A 13,332-nucleotide genomic window follows, 5' to 3' on the forward strand; every position below is an offset into this window, starting at 1 on the left:
GGTAGGGAGCCAGTAGCTCCCGCCTGTAATCCGAGCAGCTCAGTGAGTAGGCTGAGATCTGAGGGCTGTGGTTCAAAGCCAGCCCAGAAAGAATTCTGTGACTCTTTAGCTCCAGCTAACCGGCAAAAAGCAGGAAGGAGAGCTGTGGCTCAAGTGGCGGACCACCGGCGCGGTGCCTGAGCCCCTGAGCTCAGGGGCTACGACCCCCGTCGCCCCTAATGCACACACGCACCTTTGGCCTGAGTCCCACCTGCAAACCTTGAACCTGGCTGGAAGTGTGTTTTCCCTGTCGGAAGAGGTAGAAGAGCCTTTGAGTGAAGAAGAAACGACAGGGGCTGTGTGCTAACTTGGTGAACTCTGCTTTCCGCCGGTGACCTTCGAACTATGCCCCCCCAAGGGCACACAGGGGTCAGATTTCCTATTGATGGATTTACTTTATCATCACACACACACATGCATATACACGCACGCACGCACATGCACACACCCGCACGCACGCACGCACACACCCGCAACGCACACACACGCACGTACGCACACACATGCACACGCACGCAAACATGCACACACACGCAATGCACGCGCACACGCACGCACGCACACATACATGCGCACGCACACATGCACACACACGAACATGCACGCACGCACATGCACGCACACGCGCGCACGCGCACACACACGCATGTACGCACACACATGCACATGCACGCACATGCACATGCACACACACGCACGCACACGCGCGCGCGGCCCCTTCGTCTGTCTCCACACCGGATTTTTTCCCCAGTGCAATCCGAGGTCACCACTCGGGCCATCTCCCGCCACACGGTCGTCCGCCCTCACCACTCTCAGGGGACGGAATGACAGCGAGGGATCTCTGTCGCCAGGGCAACGAAGGAAGGAATCGAGGTCTCCAGGGCCAGCCCCACGGAGCCCCGTTGCCAAGGGGACAGGTCAGCCCCGCCCCCTCCCCGGCTTACCGGCAGGCGTTAGGCTTCTGGAGGAAGTGAGTGGCCTGTTCAACTGTCACTCAAAAGCCGTCCCGGGAGGCGGAGCCAGGGCGCCTCCCCGACGCGGAAGTCCCGCCCCTTCCGAGCCGGGATTGGAGGCGGCGATGTCGCTTCCGCTCGCGCGGCTGTCCGGAAACGGCTCGGGGAGTGGGGGGAGGGCGGGAGTGGGGGACGTGTCTAGCGCCGTTCCCGGCCCTCGGCCATGAGGTCGGTGAGCTACGTGCAGCGCGTGGCGCTGGAGTTCAGCGGGAGCCTCTTCCCTCACGCCGTCTGCCTCGGAGACGTCGATAACGACGGGGTGAGTGCATGCGCAGTGCTACGAGGGACGCCCGGCCGGGCGCGGCGCGGGGGCGGAAGGGGTGGGGCCGGAGGCCGGAAGTCGGGGCGAGAGCCCGAGCATGCGCATTAGGGCCGCCATGGCGCCCGCAGGACGCCTGCTCTCTTGATGGCCTCGTCGTGCGGGATGTCCACGCCGCCTCAACCCATCCGGAACGCCGGGCGTTTTTCTTTTTTTTTTTTTTCAGGGATAGATCATTGGTCCCTCCCTGCCGTTACGGGCGGGGTGGAGCTGGTCAGTTCTGTTGGCCACGATTGGAGCAAACGTCTGGTTTAGCCTGGCCACGAACCTCAGTTTACCTTTCAGAACCTCCGTTTAAAAAAATCAGCTGGAAACAGTAAAACCGCCCTGCCTGCTGATTGCTCCGCTCCTCCGAGGACGTCTCTGGGCCTTTGCTGCTTTCCCATTGGCTCACTGACCTGAGATGGATGGATGGATGGACGGACGGATGGATGGATGGATGGATGGATGGATGGACGGACGGGTGGATGATGGATGGATGGATGGATGGATGGATGGATGGATGGGTGGATGGGTGGGTGGGTGGATGGATGGATGGATGGACGGATGATGGATGGATGGATGGATGGATGGACGGATGATGGATGGATGGATGGATGGATGGACGGACGGATGGACGGACGGATGGATGGATGGATGGATGGATGGATGGATGGATGGGTGGGTGGATGGATGGATGGATGGATGGATGGGTGGGTGGGTGGATGGATGGGTGGGTGGATGGATGGATGGATGGATGGATGGATGGACTGACTTGCTGCTGTCTCCAGCATTTGCTCCACCTCTCATCTTGACCTTGGGCTTCTGGGGTTTCTATGAGGTCTGCCCACGATGGGCCTCTGTTGAGTTATCTCCAGCCAGGCGCTGGTAGCTCCCCCCTGTCATCCCAGCTACTCAGGAGGCTGAGATCTAAGGATTGCGGTTCAAAGCCAGCCTGAGCAGGAAAGGCCGTGAAACTCTTCAATTAGCCTCTCAGAAAACCGGAAGTGGTGCTGTGGCTCAAGTGGTAGAGTGCTCACCTTGAGCTGAAGAGCTGAGGGACAGCGCCCAGGCCCCGAGTTCAAGCCCCATGACCGCGACAACAACAGCAAAAAAGCTCAAGTGGTAGAGTGCTAGCCTTGAGCAAAAGAAGCACAGGAACAGCACCCAGGCCCTGAGTTCAAGCCCCAGGACTGGCAAGAAAATAAAAAGAATGGGGTCTATGCTGTACCTGTGAACACTTTTTCAAAAAGTGAAAGTAAGTCAGCCAAGCACTCTACCACTAAGCTAACATCTCCAGCCCTCTCCTGGAGGGGGAAATTGTCTCTGTGTGCCAAGGATGCCCTTGAACTCTCTCCTGCCTCAGTCTCCCTGGTGCTCGGATTACAGGTGGGAAACACCATGCCTGGCTCCTATGCTCACTTTATAGATGAAAAGTGTAGTCAGAGCCAGGTTAGTTGCACTTGAACCTGTGTTGTATGTAGCCTCTCTCCTGGGTGTTTGAGACATCTTCCCAGCTGACCATAATTCCGAAGCCTCTGCCAAGGCAGGCTTGATACAGATTAACTGGCTGTATTTTTCTATGATCTAATATTTTCAGAAACTCCTGCTGCCACTGAAAAATAAATCCAAGAGTTGAGTCAGTATTAGCAAATCCCAATCTACTTCTCATTTTTCTTTACTGCTTTTTAGGGGTCCCGAAGAGCTGGGACTGCAGGTGTGAGTCACTGTACTTTTTTTTTCTTTCTTGTCAGTCATGGGGCTTGAACTCAGGGCCAGGGCATTGTCCCTGAACTCTTTTTGCTCAAAACTAGTGCTCTATCACTTCCAGCCACAGCGCCACTTCCAGTTTTCTGGTGGTTCATTGGAGACAAGAGTCTCACAGGGACTTTCCTTCCCTGGGCTGGGTTCAAGCCAAGATCCTTAGATCTTAGCCTCTTGAGGAGGACTAGGATGTTAGGTGTGAGCCACCGGAGTCCTGCTGAACCTGTTTTCTTTACTGTTCATCTCTTGTTTCCTTCAGCATAAATCTCCTGAGAATCTAATTGCAGTTCTCAGTTTGCGAGAGGGAGGAAGTATAGTCTATAATTCAAGAGAGCATCAGGAAGCTGTTTTTAGAACTACAGTTCGGAGCCACCTGGTTGCCAGGATTAACCATGGAGCCCCTGTCTGAGAGCCGGGCCACCACATGGGGGCGCCAGAGGCCCAGGCTGACATGCGACAGCAAGAGGACCTTCATAGCATGTTCCTGTGTGTGTGTGTGTGTGTGTGTGTGTGTGTGTGTGTGTCTCCTTCCCCTCTCCCCCTCCCCCTCTCTCCAGGCTCTATTGGCTTGCAGCTGCCCTGATTAAATGCATATGAGATCCCACTTTCAAGCCTTTCAAAGGTCAAAATCTTAAACTGTTTTAAGACCATGTTCCATTTTTAGTGGACAAGCAGAAGGCACGCATGTGGGCAGAGAGTCTGTCAGCCAAGACTGTAGAACAGTCTGGAATGAAGCACGGATTGTGTATAGCCTCCATGCCTCTAACCCCTCCTACCCCCCAGCACGCACGCACGCATGCACGCACATACACACGGAAGTGGAAATACACTCTGGTCAGCTATGGCTGTGTGTGTGTGTGTGTGTGTGTGTGTCCCTCTGGAATGAACCGGGCCTGGTACGCGCCACAGAACCGATGCTGGGGTCACACCCCACCCAGCCTGAAGAGATCTTTCATGATGTTGGTGAAGATGCAGATGCGAAGCTCACCACTTCCCGGGGTCAGGCTGAGCTCAGGAGACCGCGCCGTGGCTGGGCGGGAGCCGCGTCCCCATGCACACCTCTCTCCATTTCCAGTTGAATGAGCTGGTCGTGGGCGACACCAACGGGAAGCTGTCTGTGTACAAGAACGATGACGGCCGGCCGTGGCTCACCTGCACGTGCCAGGGGATGGTCAGTGTTCTCTCCCTGCGCCTGAGGCCTGGGACAGGGCTTGCGGCGTGCGTGGGAGTGCGCAGCGCAACCCGAGTCCCCAACTGCTCAGCCTGGCCACTGCTTCCTGTTGTGTGACTTGGGGAGGGCGGATCCCAGGTCTTCTCCCCCTATTCCTCTCCCCTCTCCCCCCCCAGCCCCGTTTGGGCCCCACTTCAAGGATGGGGCATCTTTTACGGGGTCCTTGGGGACGTGTACGCTGCCCAAGACTGGCTGATCCTCCAAGGAGAGGTCACACATTGGTTAACACCAGTGGTATGTTCTAGAAAGCCGTTGTTGGGCTGCCCCGGCAGTGTGCCAGACTCACATCTTATTTTGCCAGTCCTGGGGCTTGAACTCAGGGCCTGGGCACTGTCCCTGAGCTTCTTTTGTTCAAGGCTGGCTCTCTACCACTTGAGCCACAGCGCCACTTCCGGCTTCTTCTGTGGTTGTGGTACTGAGGAATGCAACCCAGGGCGACATGCATGCTAGGCGAGCGCTCTACCACGGAGCCACCTGCCCAGCCCAGACAAAGATTATGAACATAGGTTAGTGGAGCAAGTTTTCAGTGGCTGGTAGTAACGGACGGCGCATAGCTGTCATCCTAGCCGCTCAGAAGGCCGCCATCTGCAGGCCGTGGTTCCAAGCCCCCCCAGACAGGAAAGTCCATGAAACTCATCTGCAATTCATAAGGAAGGAAGCTGCAAGCCCACCTGCAGTCCCTTCCCGCTGCACAGGGGTCAGGGCAGGCTGGACTCCCCCGCGCCTCCCTCCCTGAGCCCGTCTTTCCCTTGCAGTTGACTTGCGTTGGGGTTGGAGACGTGTGTAATAAAGGAAAGGTAAGATCTTAGGCGGTGGCACTCCCAGGCCTGCCCTCCGTCCACATCCGGGCCTCTGCTCTATCACCCTGCACCCTGGCCTCCCCTCCCCCCACCAGCCCATCTCCCCCGCACCTCGCTCTCCCAGAACCTAGTGGTGGCGGTGAGCGCCGAAGGCTGGTTCCACTTGTTTGACCTGACGCCCGCCAGGGCCTTGGATGGCTCAGGACACCATGACGCCCTGGCCGGGGAGGAGCAGCGTCCCGTCTTCAAGCAGCACATCCCGGCCAACGCCAAGGCCATGCTGGTCAGCGACATCGGTGGGCAAGGGTGCTCGGCCAGCCGCTGCGGGGCGGGCGGGAGTCGGCGGGTGCTAGGACAGAGCCACCGGGGTCAGGGTCGCTGCCGTTTGTGTGTTCGGCGCAGAGCTGCTGAGCTCCCCGCCTGCCGGGCACGGTTGTGGGCACTGGCATCACAGCCAGGAATAAAGCAGATGGAGCTTGCTATGCAGCCCGGGCGGTCCCCAAACTTGCACCCCTCTGCTTCAGCATCCTGGGTGCACCATCATGCCCAGCTTAATTTTTTTTTTTTAATTATTTTGTCACTTGTGGATCTTGAACTCTGGGCCTGGGCGCTGTCCCTCAGCTCTTCAGCTCAAGGGTCTACCACTTGAGCCACAGCACCACTTCCGGTTTTCTGGTGGTTTCTGGGAGATGAGAGTCTCAGGGACTTTTCTGCCCAAGCTGGCTTTGAACTACAGTCCTCAGATCTCAGCCTCCTGAGTCGCTGGGGTGACAGGTGTGAGCTGCGGGTGCCTGGCTTAACTTTATTGTTTACAGTACAGTCGTGACCTTACCAAAAAGACGAAGCAGTATAAATTTTATAGGGAAGCTAACTAGTGTGGCCAGTTACAGCTCAGCAGCAGAGCTCTAGGCTCAATCTCCATACTGGAAAAGCATAAAATAAATAAACTGAGTGCGAGGTGAGCACAAGGCCCGGGCGGGGGCAGCGGCTGCCGGCACGCGCACTCAGCAGCCCGGAGGCGGCCATGACGCCGTTGGGGAGGCCTGGGGGAGGGGGGCCGCGTGGGGGGCTCCACGCCCACGGAGGTGGGTCGGATCCCACGCCCGCAGATGGGGATGGACGCTGCGAGCTCGTGGTGGGTTACACGGACCGCGTGGTGCGGGCCTTCCGCTGGGAGGAGCTGGCCGAGGGCAGCGAGCACCCGACCGGCCAGCTGGTGTCCCTCAAGAAGTGGGTGCTGGAAGGCCAGGTAAGAGGCGGAGTCGGGGGGCCCAGTGCGGGGCTCACTCCCGGGAGGGTGCAGGTGGAGGTCTGGTGGCAGGTGCAGCAGGGCGTGGGTCAGGCTGGGGGGCCCTGCTGCTCTCCCCCCCCCACCAGCAGACGCGATCATCTGCGTGGCGTTGCTGGTCAGCCCGAACCCTAGCACCTCCCTCCGGCTCTGAGCTTACGGGGGGCGCTGCTCCCCGGGGCAGGTGGACAGTCTGTCTGTGACCGTGGGGCCGCTGGGTGTGCCGGAGCTAATGGTGTCCCAGCCGGGCTGTGCCTACGCGGTTCTGCTCTGCACCTGGCGCCGGGACTCAGGGGTGCCCCCCACCTCCGAGGGCGCCGCGGAGGGCAGCAGGTAAGGCCAGGCGTGCGGCCGGGGCGGGGGCGGGGAGACCCCGCCCGGAGGCCGGCTCATCAGCCCACCCCCTTCCGTCCCCAGGGACACCCCCGCTCCCCGGGACGTGGAGACCCACCAGACGTCCGGCCGGATCCACAACAAGAACGTGTCCACGCACCTCATCGGCAACATCAAGCAGGGTGAGCGCCGGGAGGGGCCGGCCGGCTTCCCGGTCCCGCCCGCAGCCCGCTCACGGGTCCCTGTGCCCTGTCACACCGCCAGGTCACAACCCCGAGCGCGGCGGCTCTGGCCTCTTCGCCCTGTGCACGCTGGACGGTGAGCAGGGCTGGGCTGGGCTGCGCCCTCCCTCTGCCAGTGGGCTCTGCCCCCCCCCCCCCGACCCCATTCCCCACCCCCACCCCTCCCGCCTCCCCCTGCAGGAACCCTGAAGCTGATGGAGGAGGCCGACAAGCTGCTGTGGTCCGTGCAGGTGGATCACCAGCTGTTCGCCCTGGAGAAGCTGGATGTCACGGTGAGCGGGGCCCGGGGAGCCCTGCCCGGAGCACTTGGTCTTCTCTGGGGGAGGGGCTACTTCCGGCCGGCCTCTGAATGAATGATGCTGCTTAGCTTGATCTGTTCTCTGCCAAGCTTCTGGAACTCTCTCCATCATACCTGGCAGCTGGGCAGCAGCTCCAGAGATAAGAAGTTACCTCAGGGGGCTTGGGCCCTGCCCTGGTCCCCTCCTAGCCAAGTATGGCCAAGAGACTGCTTCTGCAAGACCGTTTTGTGGTTGTCTTTGTTTTTAGATAGATAGGGGTAGATAGAGCTGAGGGACAGCACCCAGGCTGGTGCTCTACCACTTGGGCCACTTCTAGTTTTCTGGTGGTTCATTGAAGATCAGAGTCTCACGGACTTTCCTGCCCGAGCTGGCTTTGAACCGTGATCCTCAGATCTCAGCCTGCTGAGCAGCTGGGATGACAGGCGTGAGCCACCGGCGCCTGGCTCTATCTTTGAGATAGAATTTTGCACTCCAGCCCGTGCTGGCCTAGAACTTGGAAACCTCCTGCCAGTGCTGTTTCACCAGGCACGCCCGTCAGGTCAGCTCACGCTGCTTTGCATGCTTTCCCCTGACTTTTGCAGGGCAATGGGTGCGAGGAGGTGGTGGCGTGTGCGTGGGACGGACAGACATACATCATCGACCACAACCGCGCTGTCGTCCGCTTCCAAGTCGATGAGAATGTCCGGGCCTTCTGTGCAGGTGCGGAGCGACCCGGCCCTCTCTTCCTGCCCTGCCACCCCGTCCTTTCCAGCGAGAATGAAACACTTGAACAGGGACAGGGGAGATGGCTTGCCTAGCAAGCGCAGAGCCCTGGGTTCAAACCCTGCTACCAGAAGAAGGAGTGATGAATTCTTTTTTGGGGGGTGGGTCGGTCATGAGGCTTGAACTCTGGGCCTGGGAGCTGTCAGCTCTTCAGCTCAAGGCGAGCGCTCTACCATGTGAGCCACAGGTCCACTTCCGGTTTTCTGGTGGTTCATTGGAGATCAGAGTTTCACAGACTTTCTTGCCCAGGCTGACTTTGAACCGTGATCCTCAGATCTCAGCCTCCTGAGTAGCTCGGATGATAGGCGGGAGCCACTGGCGCTCATCTGGGCGCTGTTCTGGCTGGTGTTTCCCGTGGTCTCCCCATGTCGGGCATGAGCTGGGTATTTTGGCATTTCTCTGCTTTGGTTGGCTGCCCGGCCTCCGTGGGAGGCTCAGACCCCTGGCTGTGGCGGTGGTCTGTCTGTCCTGGGTGGTCTGTCTTGCCCCTCCACCAGCAGGTGACGCTTGCCCTTTGTGGTCCTCCCCTCCCCCAGGCCTGTACGCCTGCAAAGAGGGCGGCAACAGCCCCTGCCTGGTGTACGTCACCTTCAACCAGAAGATCTACGTGTACTGGGAGGTGCGGCTGGAGCGCATGGAGTCCACCAGCCTGCTCAAGCTGCTCGAGGCCGAGCCTGAGTACCGCAGCCTGCTGCGGGAGCTGGACGTGGGTGAGTCCCCCCCCCAGCCCGGCCAGCCGCCCGGGGCTCCAAACACCTCTTACCAACCCCCATTGGCCCTCAGACCCCGATGACCTCCCTGCAGTCCGCAGCCTGCTCCACCGGACACTCTACCACCCGGACCAGCCTCTGCCCCGCGCCCCGACCGGCCCCCAGGACGCCACCTAGCCCGGCTCCCATCCTACCCCAAGTCCTCGCCAGCCCTGGCAGGATGGAGGTGGACATGGCGGGGGGGGGGGGGGGTGTGAGGGGATGAGCTGATGGCAGGGCCCCGCCCGTCACGTGACCAGGAGCCCCGCCCGCTCCCTATGTGAGCCCGCAGGCCACAGGTCTTTCGCCTGGCCCCCACACGGGGAGGGGGGCCGGGCTTCAGACCCAGGGTGACAGCCGAGACAACACTTAGCACCGCCCTCCAGAGCTCGGCTTCCGGTCCTGGCACCAGTAACCCTTGCAGGGGTGGAGACGCGGGGCTCTGGCTCGGGCATCTTTCAGGACATTTGCAGTCTCATCCTCCCTGTGCCCCGACCAGCCTCGGGGCAGTTTCTCCAGTTGCTCCTCAGGACTTTTCTGTTGGTTTTTGATGCTTGAGGCTTGAGGCTTGAACTCAGCTGGCCCTGAGCTTTTATGCTCAAGGCTGGCGCTCTACCACTTGAGCCACAGCTCCGCTTCCGGCTTTTTGCTAGTTCATTGGAAACCAGAGTTATGGACTTTCCTGCCCAGGCTGGCTTCAACCCTCTATCCTCAGCCCTCCGGCTCCTGAGTAGCGAGGCTGACACGGGAGCCCCTGGTGTCCGGCATGGCTTCTCCCCATCCCTCCACTGGGGCCTGAGCCACGCCCCAGCCCCGCCACCGCCTCGCTCCATGTCCCGCTCACTCACCTGTCCCCGTGATGGCAAGAGGAGGAGCCGGGTCTAGTGCAAGCTAGACAGTGCAGGCCTGAGGTCCGGATCACCCCCACAGCCAAGTCCTGGCCACCCACCCCTGCTGCCCGCTCAGTTCGCTGCCAGCCAGGGCAGCCAGAGCTCTAGCTGGCGGGTTGTAGCGGGGAGTTTTGAAATAAAAAGTGGAAAGAACGAAGTGTCAGGTAGCACTGCCCCCCTGGTATCACCCTGTCCTGGCCGTGTCCACCATGCTGCCCCTGGCCAGGTAGGTCAGCCTGGAGAAGCGCCCACCGGCTTCCTCTTCACCCGGAACACAGGGGACGGGGGGGGGGGGGGGGGGGGGGGGGGGGGGGCAAGCCCCGGGTAGAATGAAGGGCAGACTGCCTGCATTGACCCCTTCATGTGGCAAATACCCGCGCGGCCCACCCAGCAGAGGAGGGGAGGACCAGAGACCAGTCCGGCCTAGAGAAGCAGGCGTTTATTCGGTGGAGAGGCGGTGGGAGGCCTGCCTTCAGCCCGGGGGGGGGGGGGGGGGGGAGGGCTGTGTGTCAGAAGCAGCAGGAGGGACGGCAAAGGAGCAGAGGTCCTGTGCAGGGTGCGGCATGCACAGAAGGGGGGAGAGGGAGAGGGGAGGGCGGGGGTCCCAGGCCGGTCAGGGACGATCGTGGGAGGAGGAGGTGTGGGGGGTCCCAGGCCGGTCAGCGGCGATCATGGGGAGGAGGGGCGCGGGCGCGGCTCTTGGTCGGGGCAGGAAGGGCAGCTCCGCGGAGGGGCGAGGGGGCGCCCCGCACCCGCGCTCCAGGTCAGTGCAGCACTGCGGGGGGGGCGGGGACGCGCCGTCAGCGGTGCCCCGGACCCCGACCCCCCAGCCCGCCCCGCCCCGGCCCCCCAGCCCGCCCCGGCCCGGACCCCCAGCCCGCCCCGCCCCGGACCCCCAGCCCGCCCCGCCCCGGACCCCCAGCCCGCCCCGCCCCGGACCCCCAGCCCGCCCCGCCCCGGACCCCCAGCCCGCCCCGCCCCGGACCCCCAGCCCGCCCCGCCCCGGACCCCCAGCCCGCCCCGGACCCCCAGCCCTCCCTGGCCCAGCCCCCCAAGCCCGCCCCGGCTCCCCGGCCCGGCCCCCAGCCCGCCCCGGCCCCCCAGCCCTCCCCGGCCCGGCCCCCAGCCCGCCCCGGCCCCCCAGCCCGCCCCGCCCCGGACCCCCAGCCCGCCCCGCCCCGGACCCCCAGCCCGCCCCGCCCCGGACCCCCAGCCCGCCCCGGACCCCCAGCCCTCCCTGGCCCAGCCCCCCAAGCCCGCCCCGGCCCCCCAGCCCGCCCCGCCCCGGCCCCGCGCCTCACCTTGAGGGGAAGCAGGGTTCGCAGCCCCAGGCTCAACTCGGGGCGCTCCACGTCTGCGGAACAGTGGGGAAACTGAGGCTTCGGCCCGCTGGCCCCCACCCCTCCGTCCCCAGCGCCCTCCTGGCCCCGCCCCCCTCAGCCCTGGCCCCGCCCCTCCTAGCCCCGACCTCCATCCAGGCCCCGCCCCATCCTCCCAGCCCCGCCCCTCCTTCCAGGCCCCGCCCCATCCTCCCAGCCCCGCCCCTCCTTCCAGGCCCCGCCCCATCCTCCCAGCCCCGCCCCTCCTTCCAGGCCCCGCCCCATCCTCCCAGGCCCCGCCCCATCCAGGAGCCCGTGGGGGGAGAGGCCGCGGGTGGTGCTGATGGGGTGGGAAAAGGGGTGCCCGGGGATCCGGGGGTCCCCCTGCCCGGGCTCCGGCCCCGCCAGCCATGCGGACGCACACTCACCCACCACCCGCGCCTCGCAGGACAGGGCTGGGTGCGGGCGGTCACTGAGGAGGGGGCGGGGTCAGCGAGCCCCCCAGGACAGGGGCGGGGTCAGCGAGCCCCCCAGAGGACAGGGGCGGGGTCAGCGAGCCCCCCAGAGGACAGGGGCGGGGTCAGCGAGCCCCCCAGGACAGGGGCGGGGTCAGCGAGCCCCCCAGGACAGGGGCGGGGTCAGCGAGCCCCCCAGGACAGGGGCGGGGTCAGCGAGCCCCCCAGGACAGGGGCGGGGTCAGCGAGGCCCCCCCCAGGACAGGGGTGGGGTCAGCGAGGCCCCCCAGGACAGGGGTGGGGTCAGCGAGGCCCCCCCGAGGACAGGGGCGGGGTCAGCGAGGCCCCCCAGAGGACAGGGGCGGGGTCAGCGAGCCCCCCAGAGGACAGGGGCGGGGTCAGCGAGCCCCCCAGAGGATAGGGGTAGGGGTCAGCGGGCCCGGGGTCAGCACGTTTGCTTTCTCCAAGGTGACTGATGAGACTGTCAGCCTCAGTCCCAGCCACTCAGGAGGGCGGGAGCTGGGGGGGAGCTGGGGGGGAGCTGGGGGGGAGCTGGGGGGGACCGTGAGACTCTTCACTTAACCACCAAGAACAAACAGCCACTCGTGGGGCCGTGGTGGAACTGGCTCAGGTGGCGATCAGCCTTGAGCAAGAGACTCAGAGACAGCGCCAGGCCTGAGTGCAAGCCCCGGGACTGCACGCTCACGCACACACTCACACACACACACACACACTCTCACACACTCACACTCACAAATGGGGTCTCCTGTGAACGCCTGAGAAGATCGTTCCCCATTCCATTTACCCATGCTGTTGGGTTGGGGGGTGTATTTTCTCGGAGCTGGAACAGCCCAGTGCCCTGAGGGGACCCGTGGGTGGAGCTCAGGAAGCGTGGGCTCCAGGCCCTTGGGAAGGGCGAGCTGGGGAGTGCATTTCACACGTGCACACACCTTCCAGAGGCGTGGAGCGCAGAGACGCGTGCATGTGTGTAACATGGCAATGTACATGCATGTTGTGTGATACTTTTTTTTTCTTTGGTGCCAGTCCTGGGCCTTGAACTCAGGGCCTGGGCGCTGTCCCTGAGCTTCTTTGGCTCAAGGTGAGCGCTCTACCCCTTGAGCCACAGCGCCACTTCCGGCTTTTTCTGCTTATGTGGTGCTGAGGAATCGAACCCAGAGCTTCATGCATGCAAAGCGAGTGCTCCCGGGCAGGGGTTGTAGAGCAGTTGAGACAGGGAAGAAAGTGCCCAGTCCCCAGCCCTGGTCCAGGTCAGGGAGGAGCACCCCCCGCCCCCAGGACCCCCGGCCAGCAGGTGGGGTGCGCCGGCTCAGGCAGGCCTGAGGCCCGTCCGGAGTCCTCTCACCGTGCAGCTCACCCGCTGAGCGGGCGTCTCTGTCCCTCCAGGCTTCTTGCTGTCCTCTTGGCCCTGGGTCTCGGTCATGGCCCGCCCCGGAGGGGACGCCCCCGGAAGCCCGCTCTGGAGCCCCTTCACCAGACGTCTCTGAAGCACACAGTGTGGCTGCTGCCTTGCAAAACGGGGTGGGAGGGGGGGCACCCGTGAATGCAGGAGAGGGCCCCCGCCCCCCAGGCCTGGGCCTCAGCAGCTGCCAGCCACGGGCCCCCAAAGCCAGAGGTGTAGAGCAGAGTGACAAACCCCCCCCAGGCTCAAATCACACCCTTGGACAAGCATGGTGGATCTCGCCTGTCATCCCAGCTACTCAGGAGGCTGAGGTCTGAGGATCAAAGTGTGAGGCCAGCCCAGGCAGGAAAGTCTTTAATGAGCCACCAAAAAGCCAAAAGTAGAGGTAGCTGAGTTCAAACCCCAGTACTTTGGAAGAGGGGTGGAGGGA

General features: G+C 63.1%; 1 protein-coding gene and 1 long non-coding RNA gene across 3 annotated transcripts; one reads left to right on the forward strand and one right to left on the reverse strand.

The window, feature by feature from the left end:
• The first annotated feature begins 1,122 nt into the window (after positions 1 to 1,122).
• LOC138807310 (KICSTOR complex protein ITFG2-like) lies at positions 1,123 to 9,865 on the forward strand. Of its 2 annotated transcripts, none has more exons than XM_069992952.1 (12): positions 1,123 to 1,311; positions 4,190 to 4,285; positions 5,101 to 5,142; positions 5,270 to 5,441; positions 6,255 to 6,394; positions 6,618 to 6,766; positions 6,851 to 6,948; positions 7,031 to 7,084; positions 7,189 to 7,280; positions 7,889 to 8,006; positions 8,606 to 8,779; positions 8,874 to 9,865. In XM_069992952.1, the coding sequence occupies exons 1-12, from the start codon at positions 1,216 to 1,218 to the stop codon at positions 8,954 to 8,956; spliced, it is 1,314 nt and encodes a 437-aa protein (XP_069849053.1). In that variant the 5' UTR covers positions 1,123 to 1,215; the 3' UTR covers positions 8,957 to 9,865. The 2 variants fall into 2 exon arrangements, with proteins under 2 accessions (XP_069849053.1, XP_069849045.1); XM_069992944.1 differs by having other exon boundaries at positions 1,125 to 1,311; positions 8,853 to 9,865.
• Positions 9,866 to 10,377: 512 nt separating this feature from the next.
• LOC138807182 (uncharacterized) lies at positions 10,378 to 12,997 on the reverse strand. Its single transcript, XR_011366080.1, has 3 exons — positions 12,846 to 12,997; positions 11,010 to 11,062; positions 10,378 to 10,483 (listed from the first exon to the last, which is right to left on the reverse strand). It is a non-coding gene; the product is annotated as an uncharacterized lncRNA (long non-coding RNA).
• Between the last annotated feature and the right edge of the window lie 335 nt (positions 12,998 to 13,332).

This window comes from Dipodomys merriami, unplaced genomic scaffold, assembly GCF_024711535.1.
Source record: "Dipodomys merriami isolate MVZ:Mamm:240054 unplaced genomic scaffold, mDipMer1.0.p SCAF_1009, whole genome shotgun sequence".
NCBI lineage: Eukaryota > Metazoa > Chordata > Mammalia > Rodentia > Heteromyidae > Dipodomys > Dipodomys merriami.